We start from the raw sequence: 13,641 nt of genomic DNA, 5'->3' as shown, positions 1-13,641 counted from the left end.
ATAAAAGTCAGCCTGCTTCCCATGACTACGTGTCCCTGTGGACCTCTAGTATCTGGTCCATATATTAGTTCTGCCACATGCCACAACTATGGTGAGCATTATGTTTCTAAATACTCATGATTTTGCCCACTGATTTTCCAAGAGTGAACTCTTGTAAATTCACAGGGAAACTGAGGCCACATTATTTTCTAGTAGTTCTAATCATGGCAAAATGCTCTTTCACATGTCTTTGTTATGTAATTTTTCAAAAAAAAAAAAAAAGGAGGGGTGATATGGATAGAGATGACAAATTATTTTTTTTAAAAAAGCTACCGGGGTGCGCCTGAGTCACTCAGTTGGTTAAGCGTCCGACTTCGGCTCAGGTCACAATCTCACAATTCATGAGTTCAAGCCCCGCATCGGGCTCTGTGTTAACAACTCAGAGCCTGGAGCCTGCTTCAGATTCTGTGTCTCCCTCTCTCACTGCCCCTCCCTCTGTCTAGTTCTCTGTCTCTCTCTCTCTCTCTCTCAAAAGTAAAAACATTAAAAAAAAATGTTTTTTTAATAAAAATATTTAAAAAAAGCTACTGATGGATACAAACATTAGAACAGTGGTTTTCTCTTGGGGTGGAGGGAAGAAATGGGTACACAATTTCTAAGGTTCTATTTCTTTACTTTGAAGGTGTTAAAATTTGTTATTGTCATTAAAATAATACTTTACATGCTTTTCTGTGTGTGATACAGTTCACCATAAAAACAATGTAATTAAAATAATCTCCACACCTTGAAGACTTAACTCTGTTGCTCTTTTGAGGTCATCATCTTCTTTCTGTTCCCAAGCTTCCTAAAGGGACAAAAACAAAACTAAGGTATTTAAAAAGGTACTGATTAAACTTATTTAACAAGGATGAGATCAGCCGCGCTAAAAGCATTTGCTCACAATGTTTTCCATAATCTTACAAATGTATGGAGTATGACCTTTTGAGGGATGTGGAGAAATCCTTTACTTTTTTCAACCTGTTTTCCTAAAACACAACCTCGGGGGTTAAAAGGGCTTACATGTTATCTCTTCTAGTCAGTCACATTTGGCTTGCTAACCAAAAGCCATTCACTGTGACAGTGTGATCTAATTAATTCCCTTTCTTCTTGTATGTATGAAATGCCTGGCACACAGCAGAACCTACTTAGCAAGTTGCTCTGTTTTCTTTCCTCTGATTTATAGCATCTGCCCATTTCCGTGGTATAAATACTCCCACTGTGGCAAAGTTTAAGCTACCAACGTGATATTGAGTGCACGGCTGGGAAGAGGTGGGCACGCCTGAGCTGACGGTGAGCTGGTCCTAGTGTATTGCTGTCCCTAAGTCTATGACAGCAACAGAAACAATTTCCACAAGATCATTATTCAAACATTTCTATTTTATTCTTTTTTCTGTTTTTTTCTTGCTTAAAAAAACCCCTGACACACGTAACAGATACTTGGTGAATACTAAATGAATGCTGCTGTTACTTTTCTAATACATCTGAGGTTCTCTTAGAAAGACAAGAACCTGTGAAAATGTCAACCTGATGACTAATTATAAAAATAGGGAAATGTTGACTCTAAAAATTTTTCCCTCTCATCTGCAGAGAAATTTATAAACTTCATGCATAAATGAAGAAAAGATGTAATTTAAGCAGAACCGTTTTATACTTTTCCCAAGTCTAGACTTGTTTTTAGTTACTAAAGTATGTAAGAAGCTTAGAATGAGCTATTCTGCATTACAGTCCTGGGAGCAATAATACTGTATTCAGGAAAGAAACAGATATTCTCTAAGAGGAAATATGATTACTTAAACTCATCCAGCATATAAAGTCTGTGCTGAAACCCAGATGGTAAAAGATACTCTTTTAGCTATTAATAGAATGATGCAGGTATACCAAACTGAAGAGACCTCATATTCTATTCTCAGATGTGAAGATAGGTTCATAAGATAGTTTTAACTGGGTAGCTGACAAGAAAGAGGATATATGTCCTTTGTGCATGAAAAAGAGGTATGCTGAATTTTTTCTTTCTCTGCACTATAAGGAACTATTGTTAAGAAATCAGACCTTGGTCTTTTAGATGAAAAATAAGTTTTCTAAAACAAATGATTACCATCCATTATTTGCAAAATAGCTGACATAAATACATCTTGATGATGAGGCAGCTAGGGAGATACTTCTCACAAATAAAAGGATACAGAACAGCTGGTTCTGAAAGCATTTTAAAGCAGCAGTTCTCAGCCTTGACTGAACACCAGAATCACTGGGAGGTTTTAAAAAATGAAGGAAGAAGTAAGGAGGAGGGAGGAAGCAAGGAGGAAGGAAGGAGAGAAGGGAGGCTGAACGAAGGGGGAAGGGGGAGAGAGAGGGAGGAGGGGGAGAGGGGGAGGGAGAGAGGAGGGGGAGGGAGAGAGAGGGAGGGAGGGAGAGAGAGAAAAGGAAAGATATCTAGATGCCCAGACCATACCCCAGGATCCATTATATCAGAATTCCTGAGGGGAAGAACAATGCAAGTATCAGTATTTTTTTTTTTTTAATTTTTTTTTTTTTCAACGTTTATTTATTTTTGGGACAGAGAGAGACAGAGCATGAACGGGGGAGGGGCAGAGAGAGAGGGAGACACAGAATCAGAAACAGGCTCTGAGCCATCAGCCCAGAGCCTGACGCGGGGCTCGAACTCACGGAGTGCGAGATCGTGACCTGGCTGAAGTCGGACGCTTAACCGACTGCGCCACCCAGGCGCCCCGCAAGTATCAGTATTTTTTAAAGCTCCCCAGATGATAGTAATGTGCAGTTAAGAATGAACCCCACTGTTCTAGAGAAATCAGATCTTAAGATTTTATTTTTAAGTAATCACTACACCCTATGAGGGGCTTGAACTTACAACCTGGAGATCAAGAGTCACATGCTTTACTGACTGACCAGCCAGGTGCCCCAGACAAATTAGATTTATTAATCTGATTATTTGTAAACACTAAAATGGTGTGCTCATTCTAGGGAGTTTTGGTAAATTTTCATTACTAACATGACGTGGATTGCATAGGATCACACAACCATGAAAACATCACCTTTAAGTCAAGATACCTTAGGCAACTGCAATACCTCAGGCAAAAGCAACAGCTTTGGCAAATATAAGTATGAAGAACTAGAAATTTAAGATTAGATTACTACATAAGAGCGGATAAACGTTCATCTTTTCCAGTCTATGACTGAAAGCTGAAATTTCAGATATTATTCAGATAATAGCCCTGAGAATTTTATGCTCAAATAATTCATAGGAAAGAATTCATATTGTGAGAAAGTGACCAGAACAATACCTTAAAATATTAAAAAATCATGGTGGTATGCTGGCTATTTCTAAAGCTTGCAAAATAAAGTTGGACAGGGGATGATGTGTAATAACCCATCCTGCCTTAGCATGCAACAAATTACACTAATGGGAAGTAATCAACAATACATTTTGTTGCATTTGGAATTTCAAAAAAAGAAAAACTATCACTGTTTCTGTTTCAGAACCAAGGCAAAGTTCCAAACAAGTTTGTTTGTTTTGCTGGACCAATGCCTTAGTGTATGTAAATCACCTGGAACGATGCTTGGCACACAGTAAGTGCTTAATGCATGTTAGTTGTTATTGGGGAAGACAGGTAAGGAGAAAACAGCAATAGAAGTATCTCTTACTTGTTCCTGAAGGCTCTGAGCCAATGCCTGCTGAAGTTCTTGCTCTTCCCTTTCACGTTCCATATCATACTGCTGGAGCCAATCAACCTCTCCTTGAGATCCTTCTGGAGTTTTATTTTCTTTATTCTCATCACAGTCTTTAGTTATCTCAGTAAAACTGGCAGGATCTGAGGAAGCAGAACAAGACGTAACTGGGAAATCCTCTCTAATAAACTGAAATCTCTGGACTAGAGTGACACCTACTGTTCAGAGAGTAACTGACCCGAACCTCATACATGACTTGCTTGGGACACACAATTTCATCTTGCTACATTTAGATTATGGTTTCTCAATCTCAGCACTACTGACATTCTGGGTGGGATAATTTTTTGTTGTTTGAGGGGGCTGTCCTATGCACTGCAGAATGTTCAGCAACATCCTTGGTCTCTACCTACTAGATGCCAATAGCACCCCCCTTCCCCAGATGTGACCACCAAAAATGACAGACATTGTCAATGTCCCCTGGGGGGACAAAACTGTCCTTGGTTGAGAACCACTGATCTACAGCAATGTTCTGAAACGTAACCAATCAGGAAGCACTATGGCTGAGGATGGAGAAAAATGAACAGCCATATTCATAGCCGGTCACAATGTCACATAGCCAAGTATTAGGAATAAAGCATTGTTTAGAGTAGTAAATGAAGAATTAGGCTAGAATGATTAAGCTAACATTGAGATTTTTCTCATTATTAAGTTAGGTCAAATGAGTGTGTGTTTTCATTAATAATCAAATAAGCCTTGTACATATCCTAAATCAAAAGAGCTACATGAAATACGTAAACACTTCATGTACTGCACAAGTATATGACTATATATGTTTAAAACATCCACACAAGGAGATAATAAGAAAAAATCTTTCATTTCTTTCTGTTCCTTCTCAATCTCTAGACCACAGCTAGCTGGGATAAACAGTATGGTCATGATTTCGTTCTGGTTATTTGAACTGTGAGAACAGAAAACATCTCATTATGATTTTTAATATAGGTAAGAGTGGGTAGACAAAGAGTTCAATGCTTTCTTTCTCTCAAACACTACAAAAGCAAATATTATCATCTTAACAAGTTAGGGAAAGTCTCATAAAAAGAATTTAACTGGCAAACAAGAATTATCTTTACAGATTCATTTTATATAGATTGTGTTAAAATTAGTATATGCTCTTTATCTGCCCTAACACTGTATCTTAACCACTTAAACGATAGATTTTCTACAGCACTACCAATTAATCTGAAGTTTACAACATCTTGACTTTAGACTCTAAATCAGTAAGTTGTCATCATTTTTTAATTGCATCAAATTGTTGACTGAATACCATTAAAACTCTGAATACTCATTAAAAGAGAAAAACTCGGGGCGCCTGGGTGGCGCAGTCGGTTAAGCGTCCGACTTCAGCCAGGTCACGATCTCGCGGTCCGTGAGTTCGAGCCCCGCGTCAGGCTCTGGGCGGATGGCTCGGAGCCTGGAGCCTGTTTCTGATTCTGTGTCTCCCTCTCTCTCTGCCCCTCCCCCGTTCATGCTCTGTCTCTCTCTGTCCCAAAAATAAATAAAAACGTTGAAAAAAAAATAAAAAAAAAAAAGAGAAAAACTCTTCGAATATATGAAGTGCAAAAGCAATATGATCCCAATTAAAAAATTATATAAAAGATGTAATTTCTGGGGCACCTGGGTGTCTCAGTCAGTTAAGTGTCCGACTTCAGCTAGGTCACAATCTCGTGGTCTGTGAATTTGAGTCCTGTGTCAGGCTCTGTGCTGACAGCTCAGAGCCTGGAGTCTGCTTCGGATTCTCTCTGTCCCTTCCTCGCTCACATTCTGTGTCTGTCTCTCTCTCTCTCTCTCTCTCTCTCTCTCTCTCTCTCTCTCTCTCAAAAATAAACAAACATTAAAAGATGTAACTTCTTCCTTTCCTCCATTCTTGGAGAAAATCATTTCCATAAGCTGGAAGGGGGAGCTCTGAAGTCTCTCTGACCCTGCCTGTCCCTCTGGCCTTAGCTTATTGGACCAGGAATGGATATTTGAGTCAACCAATCTGATTACTGCTGGAAATGTGGAACTGAGACATTCAAAATTAGCTGATGTTGAACATTTTAAGTGGAAGAAAGATTTGGGAGTTGAGGCTGCTATTTTAGACCTAAGATAAATATTATTACTTTTATTACCAAAATATACTCATTAAAAAAAGGTAATTTTTCTTAACCAATAATTTTCTGCATTCCAGGTACTAATGTGCCCCACAAATCCTAAAATCATACTACCAATTAATCCACGTGATAGAAAACCAATCAAGAAAGTTTACTTTGAGATGCTAAAATCAAGATAGATTTGTTATCAGGACAAGATTATCAGATGGATACAAACATTACTTAAGATCTATGGGAACAAATATGACCATGGAATAATAACACTCTTTTAAGGAACTTGATCAATGGATAGAAGGAAAGCCACATGTCAGAATTTAACATTTTTACACTGAACACATATCTTCTGCTTCTTCCCCTACACCAAATGAAACCTGCTCCTTTCCTATAGTCTATGTTTCAGTGAAAGGGATCACTATACACAGTTTTTTTTTAATGTTTATTTTTATTTTTTGAGAGTGGGGGAGGGGCAGAGAGAGAGGGAGATGAGGATCTGAAGCAGGCTCTACACTGAGAGCAAAGAGCCCAATGTGGGGCTCAAACTCACAAACTGAGATCATGACCTGAGCCGAAGTCAGAAGCTTAACCGACGGAGCCACCCCTGCACCTTATGTGCCTTTTTTAAAGACAGAAAGCTGGTGTCATTTTTTACTTATCCCTCATATCAGGTAAGTCATTATTTCCTAACTATCTCTTCAATCCATCGACTTTTCCTTCAAATGCCAAAACCTTGGCCTAAGGCACCATTAGTTTTTGACCTAGACAACTGAAGTAACTTCTTTTTTTTTTTTTTTTAATTTTTTTTTTCAACGTTTATTTATTTTTGGGACAGAGAGAGACAGAGCATGAACGGGGGAGGGGCAGAGAGAGAGGGAGACACAGAATCGGAAACAGGCTCCAGGCTCCGAGCCATCAGCCCAGAGCCTGACGCGGGGCTCGAACTCACGGACCGCGAGATCGTGACCTGGCTGAAGTCGGACGCTTAACCGACTGCGCCACCCAGGCGCCCCAGCTGAAGTAACTTCTTAACAGGTCTCACAGGATTACTTTGAATTTCTTCTCTAATAAATGTGCTATAGTGCAGCCAGAATGGTCTTTTTATTTTTTTAAACTTTTTATTTTTTTTTTAATTTTTAACGTTTATTTATTTTTGAGAGAGAGAGAGAAACTGAGTGGGACAGGAACAGAGCCTGACATGGGGCTCGAACCCATGAACTGCAAGATCATGACCAGGACACTTAACCAACTGAGCCACCCAGGCACCCTTTTTAAAATTTTTTTAAAAAGTTTATTTATTTATTTTGAGAGGGAGTGAGAGTGAGCGAGAGCGAAAGAGAGAGAGAGAGAGAGAGCACGCTCACACGCATATGCAAGTGGGGGAGGGCAGAGAGAATGGGAGAGAGGGAATCCCAGTGCAGAGTCCGATATGGTGCTCAAACTCATGAACCATTAGATCATGACCTGAGTCAAAGGTGGATGCTTAACCAATTGAGCCACCCAGGTGCTTTGAGAATGATCTTTTTCAAATATAAATCTTTATCAAACACTTGTTTGCTTATAACTATTCAATAACTTCCTAATGGTTCTGAAATAAAAGTCCAAACTTCTAAAAATGGGTTTAGGCCATGTAAAAGCTAGAGATGCATAGCTTTCTCTCTTTTGCTTTTCTTTCTCAACACTATGCTCCAGTAATGCAGATCATTCTGAACTTTTTTGTTGCCTACTAACTTGCCATGGCCTTTCTCACATCTCAACCTCTGCACATACTCTTCCCTCTGGCTGGTGTCCGGAGACAGTGAAACCTTACTTGGCAGTCTTCTTGCCCTTCCTGAGTTGATTCATGAGACAATGTGCTGGGCCCCAAATCTACTGAGAATCTACTATGCACCAGGAATTGTTGTGGAAGGTGGGACTACAGCAACAATTAAAGCAAGATGGCCCTTGTCCTCAAGTAGCTTAAGTGCAAAGACTCTGAGATGAGAATGAACTTAGCATATTTTGTAGGAACAAAGAGAGACAAAGCCAGTATAGCTAAGTGGAATGAAAGAGGGGGAGAGTGGAGACAGGCCATAGTAAGAAGCGTGGATGGGGGTGCCTGGTTGGCTCAGTTAAGTGTCTGACTTTGGCTCAGGTCATGATTTCATGGTTCGGGAGTTCGAGACCTATATCCAGCTCCCTGCTGTTAACACAGCCTGCTTCAGATCCTCTGTCCCCCTCTCTCTGTGCCCCTCCCCAGCTTGTGCTCTCTCTCTTTCTCAAAAATAAACAAACATTCAAAAAGAAAAAAAGAAAGAAAGAAAGAAAAAAGAAGCTTGGATGAAGTGTAATGGCAAATCATAATAAGTTTTAAATGTTTACTTATTTATTTTGAGATGCAAGGGAGGGGGAGAGGGGCAGAGAGAGGGAAGGAGAGAGCATCCCAAGCAGGTTCCACCCTACCAGGGCAGAGCCCAAGGTAGGGCTCAATCCCATAAACCATGAGATCATGACCTGAGCCCAAATCAAGAGCTGGGTGCTTAACTAACTGAGCTAGCCACCCAGGCGCCCTGCCAAGTGGACATTTTATGTAGGCATCTCAATACCAAAATTTAAAGCTCAGCTGAGAGATCCAAGCTAGAGGTATGAATTTGGTAGTTCATCGGTATGTGAGGCTGTGGTAAAATATGAGATCACTCAGGGAGAGAGCTTCAGTAGCAAAAAGACAGCTAAGGATGGTATTCTGGGAATACTCCAACAATCAGAGTTCTGATGAGGGGAGGGAAACTAAAGTGACTTGGTTTAGTAGGAAGAAAACCCCCTGACAAGCAGGGTGTCATGGAAGCTCAGAGAAAAAAAAAAATGTATAAAAGTTTTGAATGTTAAGGAAGGAGTGGTGAATTATGTGAAATACTGCTAATGTAAACTTGATAAACCATTTCAGGGGAGTGATGGGGAAGAAAGCCCACTTGCAGAGGGCTGGTGAGAGAATGGGTGGTGGTAAGAAAGTAGAGAGAATGAATAAAACACTTTCAGAGAATTCTGTTGTGAGTGGAACAAAGAAAGAGAGCAGTAGCAGTAGGGGAATGTATGGTAACAAGAGAGTTTTTTAAAAATGGATTTTTACCCCATAACCAGTAAGGAAATCAAATTCGTAATCAAAAACCTCCCAAAAAACAAGAGTCCAGGGCCAGATGGCTTTCCAGGGGAATTCTACAAATACTTAAGGAAGAGTTAACACCTATTCTCTTGAAGCTGTTCCAAAAAATAAAAATGGAAGGAAAACTTCCAAACTCTTTCTATGAAGCCATCATTACCTTGATTCCAAAACCAGACAGAGACCCCACTAAAAAGGAGAACTATAGACAAATTTCCCTGATGAACATGGATGCAAAAATCCTCAACAAGATATTAGCCAACTGGATCCAACAATACATTAAAAAAATTATTCACCACGACCAAGTGGGATTTATACCTGGGATGCAGGGCTGGTTCAGTATCTGCAAAACAATTAACATGATTCATCACATAATAAAAGAAAGGACAAGAACCATATGATCCTCTCTATAGATGCAGAGAAAGCATTTGACAAAATACAGCATCCTTTCTTGATAAAAACTCTCAAGAAAGTAGGGATAGAAGGAGCATACCTCGAGATCATAAAAACCATATATGAACAACCCAACGCTAATATCATCCTCAATGGGGAAAAACTGAGAGCTTTCCCCCTAAGGTCAGGAACAAGACAGGGATGTCCACTCTTGCCCCTGTTATTCAACATAGTATTAGAAGTCTTAGTCTCTGCAATCAGACAACACAAAGAAATAAAAGGCATCCAAATCGGCCAAGAGGAGGTCAAATTTTCACTCTTCGCAGAAGACATGATACTCCATATGGAAAACCCTAAAGATTCCACCAAAAAACTGCTAGAATTGATTCATGAATTAAGCAAAGTTGCAGGATATAAAATCAACACACAGAAATCGGTTGCATTCCTATACACCAACAATGAAGCAACAGAAAGAGAAATCAAGGAATTGATCCCATTTACAATTGCACCAAAAGCCATAAAATACCTAGGAATGAATCTAACCAAAGAGGTGAAAAATTTACATACTGAAAACTACAGAAAACTTCTGGAAGAAATTGAAGAAGACACAAAAAAAATGGAAAAAGATTCCATGCTCCTGGATAGGAAGAACAAATATTGCTAAAACGTTGATACTACCCAAAGCAATCTACATATTCAATGCAATCCCTATCAAAATAACACCAGCATTCTTCACAGAGCTAGAACAAGTAATCCTAAAACTTGTGTGGAACCAGAAAAGACCCCGAATACCCAAAGCAATCTTGAAAAAGAAAACCAAAGCAGGAGGCATCACAATCCTGGACTTCAAGCTATACTACAAAGCTGTAATCATCAAGACAGTATGTTACTGGCACAAGAACAGACACTCAGATCAATGGAACAGAACAGAGAACCCAGAAATGGACCCACAAACGTATGGCCAACTAATCTTTGACAAAACAGGAAAGAATATCCAATGGAATAAAGACAGTCTCTTCTCTTCAACAAGTGGTGCTGGGAAAACTGGACAGCAACATGCAGAAGAATGAACCTGGACCACTTTCTTACACCATACACAAAAATAAACTCAAAATGGATGAAAGACCTCAATGTAAGACAGGAAGCCATCAAAATCCATGAGGAGAAAGCAGGCAAAAACCTCTTTGATCTTGGCCGCAGCAAGTTCTTACTCAATGCGTCTTCGGAGGCAAGGGAAACAAAAGCAAAAATTAACTACTGGGACCTCAACAGACTAAAAAGCTTCTGCACAGCAAAGGAAACAATCAGCAAAACTAAAGGCAACCGACAGAATGGGAGAAGGTATTTGCAAACGACGTATCAGATAAAGGGTTAGTATCCAAAATCTATAAAGAACTTATTAAAGTCAACACCCAAGAAACAAATAATAATACAGTGAAAGAAATGAGCAAAAAACAGGAATAGACACTTCTCCAAAGAAGACATCCAGATGGCCAACCGACACATGAAAAAATGCTCAACTTCACTCATCATCAGGGAGATACAAATCAAAACCACAATGAGATACTACCTTACACCTGTCAGAATGGCTAACATTAACAACTCAGGCAACAACAGATGTTGGCGAGGATGTGGAGAAAGAGGATCTCTTTTGCATTGTTGGTGGGAATGCAAGCTGGTGCAGCCACTCTGGAAAACAGTATGGCAGTTCCTCAAAAAACTAAAAATAAAATCACCCTATGACCCAGCAATTGCACTACTAGGTATTTATCCAAGGGGTACCGGTGTGCTGTTTCGAAGGGACACATGCACCCCAATGTTTATAGCAGCACTATCAACAATAGTCAAATTATGGAAAGAGCCCAAATGCCCATCAACGGATGAATGGAAAAAGATGTGGTATATATATACAATGGAGTATTACTCGGCAAGCAAAAAGAATGAAATCTTGCCATTTGCAACTACGTGGATGGAACTGGAGGGTATTATGCTAAATGAAATTAGTCAGAGAAAGACAAATATATGACTTCACTCATATGAGGTCGTTAAGAGACAAAACAGATGAACATAAGGGAAGGGAAACAAAAATAATATAAAAACAGGGAGGGGGACAAAACATAAGAGATTCATAAATATGGAGAACAAATTGAGGGTTACTGGAGGGGTTGTGGGAGGGGAATGGGCTAAATGGGGAAGGTGCACTAAGGAATCTACTCCTGAAATCATTGTTGCACTATATGTTAACTAATTTGGATGTAAATTTTTAAAAAATAAAAATAAAAATGGATTTTTAGGGGCACTTGGATGGCTCAGTCAGTTAAGCATCGCCTTCGGCTCAGGTCATGATCTCGAGGTTTGTGAGTGGTTCATGAGTTTGAGTCCCACATCAGGTTCTCAGCTCTCTGCTGTCAGCACACAGCTCACTTTAGATACTCTGTTTTCTTCTCTTTGCCCCTCCCCCTCTTCCTTCCTCCCTCCCTCTCTCTCTCAAAAATGAACATTAAAAAAAAAAAAAAGATGGGTTTTTAATCATTTTAGAGATTAAGGCACACAAGAGTAATTTACAAGAGAGGGAAGACTTGATGCAGAAGAGAAGGTATAATTTCAAGAGAGAAGGTCAAGAAACAAGTGGATGAAATTCTGAATATGAATGGAGGGACTGGCCTTAAAGAGCAGGGATATTTCCTCCATAACAAAAGTGAAGGCAGAATGTTCATCTGATTACATCTATTTTCTTTCTTTCTTTCTTTTTTTTTTTTAAAGTTTATTTATTTTTGAGAGAGAGAACAAGCCTGAGCGGGGAGGCGTGGAGACAGAGAGAGGGAGGGAGAGAATCCCAAGCAGCTCTGCACTGCAGTGCAGAGCCCAAGGCGGGACTTGATCCCATGAACTGTGAAATCATAACCTGAACCGAAATCAAGACACTTAACCAACTGAGCCACCCAGGTGCCCATGACTGGAAACCGTAATGAGATCAAGTCATCACTGACAACAGAACAGGACACGAGGTTAAGTTGGATGGAGAGAAAGTATCTGAAATCAAGATTTCAAAGGTGGCACAGTTACTGATGATGACAAAGTCAAGGGAAGGGTTTCTCAAACGTTAGCATGCATCAGAATGACTTGGGAGTCAAAACACAGAATGCCAACTCCTACATCCAGAGTTTCTTATTCAGTAAGTCTGGGGTGGGGCCATTAATGGCATTTCCAGCAATTTCCCACGTGATACTGATGATCTGTGAAAATACTCTGAGAACCACTGGTCTAAAACAGGACTACTGTCAGTGATCAAGATGGGGTAGGAAAAAAGATCTTTGGAATTAAGATCAGGAACTGAGAAACCAGGCTTTTGAAAGGATCATTTATGAAGATGCTGAGGGCTCTACGATGTTGATGAGAGAACCTGAAAGGTAAAAGACAGCTATAGGAAGAGATAGATAGGTGGCAAAGTTTAATGTCTTACACTTCGAGAAGCTGGGATTTTTTTTTTTTTTTAATTTTTTTTTTTCCAACGTTTATTTATTTTTGGGACAGAGAGAGACAGAGCATGAACGGGGGAGGGGCAGAGAGAGAGGGAGACACAGAATCGGAAACAGGCTCCAGGCTCTGAGCCATCAGCCCAGAGCCTGACGCGGAGCTCGAACTCACGGACCGCGAGATCGTGACCTGGCTGAAGTCGGACGCCCAACCGACTGCGCCACCCAGGCGCCCCGAAGCTGGGATTTTTGTAGAATGAAAAGAGACAGAGGTCTGGTGATGGCAGTGAGTAACAAGAAAAAAAACTCATCCCATCTCCAAGGTCTGAAGTTTTATGGTATGCAAAAAAACGACTTATGCTTAAAGAAGAGTAGGGCAATCCACAATGGGAGCCTTTCAAAGAAAAAACTGGCCGTGAATACATACTAAAGACACCTAACAATCAAATGCAGTGGGTAAACTCTGGGTTCTAGGTGGGGAAAAAAAGTATAAAAAATATTTTGGAGAACAACTGGAGAAACGTGTGTGGCCTCTACACTGGAATTATAGATGGACACAGCATTAATATTGCTAAGTGTGATAACTGTTATGTAAAATAATTTCCATATATTTAGGAGACTGAGGCTGAAGTGTTTTAGGGTGAAGAATCATGATACCTGCAATTCCAAACAGTTGCTTTAAAAAGGAAAAGTACACAGGGCATCTGGGTGGCTCAGCTGAACGTCCAGCTCTTGGTTTCGGCTCAGGTCATGATTTCACGGTTGTGGGTTTAAGCCTCACATTAGGCTC

The 13,641-nt window shown here is 40.0% G+C and overlaps 1 protein-coding gene across 2 annotated transcripts in view; it reads right to left on the bottom strand.

Moving 5' to 3' along the window:
• USP37 (ubiquitin specific peptidase 37) overlaps positions 1 to 13,641 on the bottom strand; it is a 102,641-nt gene that overhangs the window by 14,774 nt on the left and 74,226 nt on the right. For both annotated transcript variants that reach the window (XM_047083468.1, XM_047083469.1), the window contains exons 20-21: positions 3,679 to 3,845; positions 763 to 823 (exon numbers count right to left, since the gene is read on the bottom strand). In XM_047083468.1, the coding sequence (XP_046939424.1) occupies positions 763 to 823; positions 3,679 to 3,845 (228 nt within the window). The remainder of the gene's footprint in view (positions 1 to 762; positions 824 to 3,678; positions 3,846 to 13,641) is intronic.

This window comes from Lynx rufus, unplaced genomic scaffold (assembly GCF_022079265.1).
Source record: "Lynx rufus isolate CCGP_SWC_20201006 ecotype Redwood Valley unplaced genomic scaffold, mLynRuf1.p SCAF_2, whole genome shotgun sequence".
Classification (NCBI taxonomy): Eukaryota; Metazoa; Chordata; class Mammalia; order Carnivora; family Felidae; genus Lynx; species Lynx rufus.
This window is presented reverse-complemented; position numbering and strand designations above follow the sequence as displayed.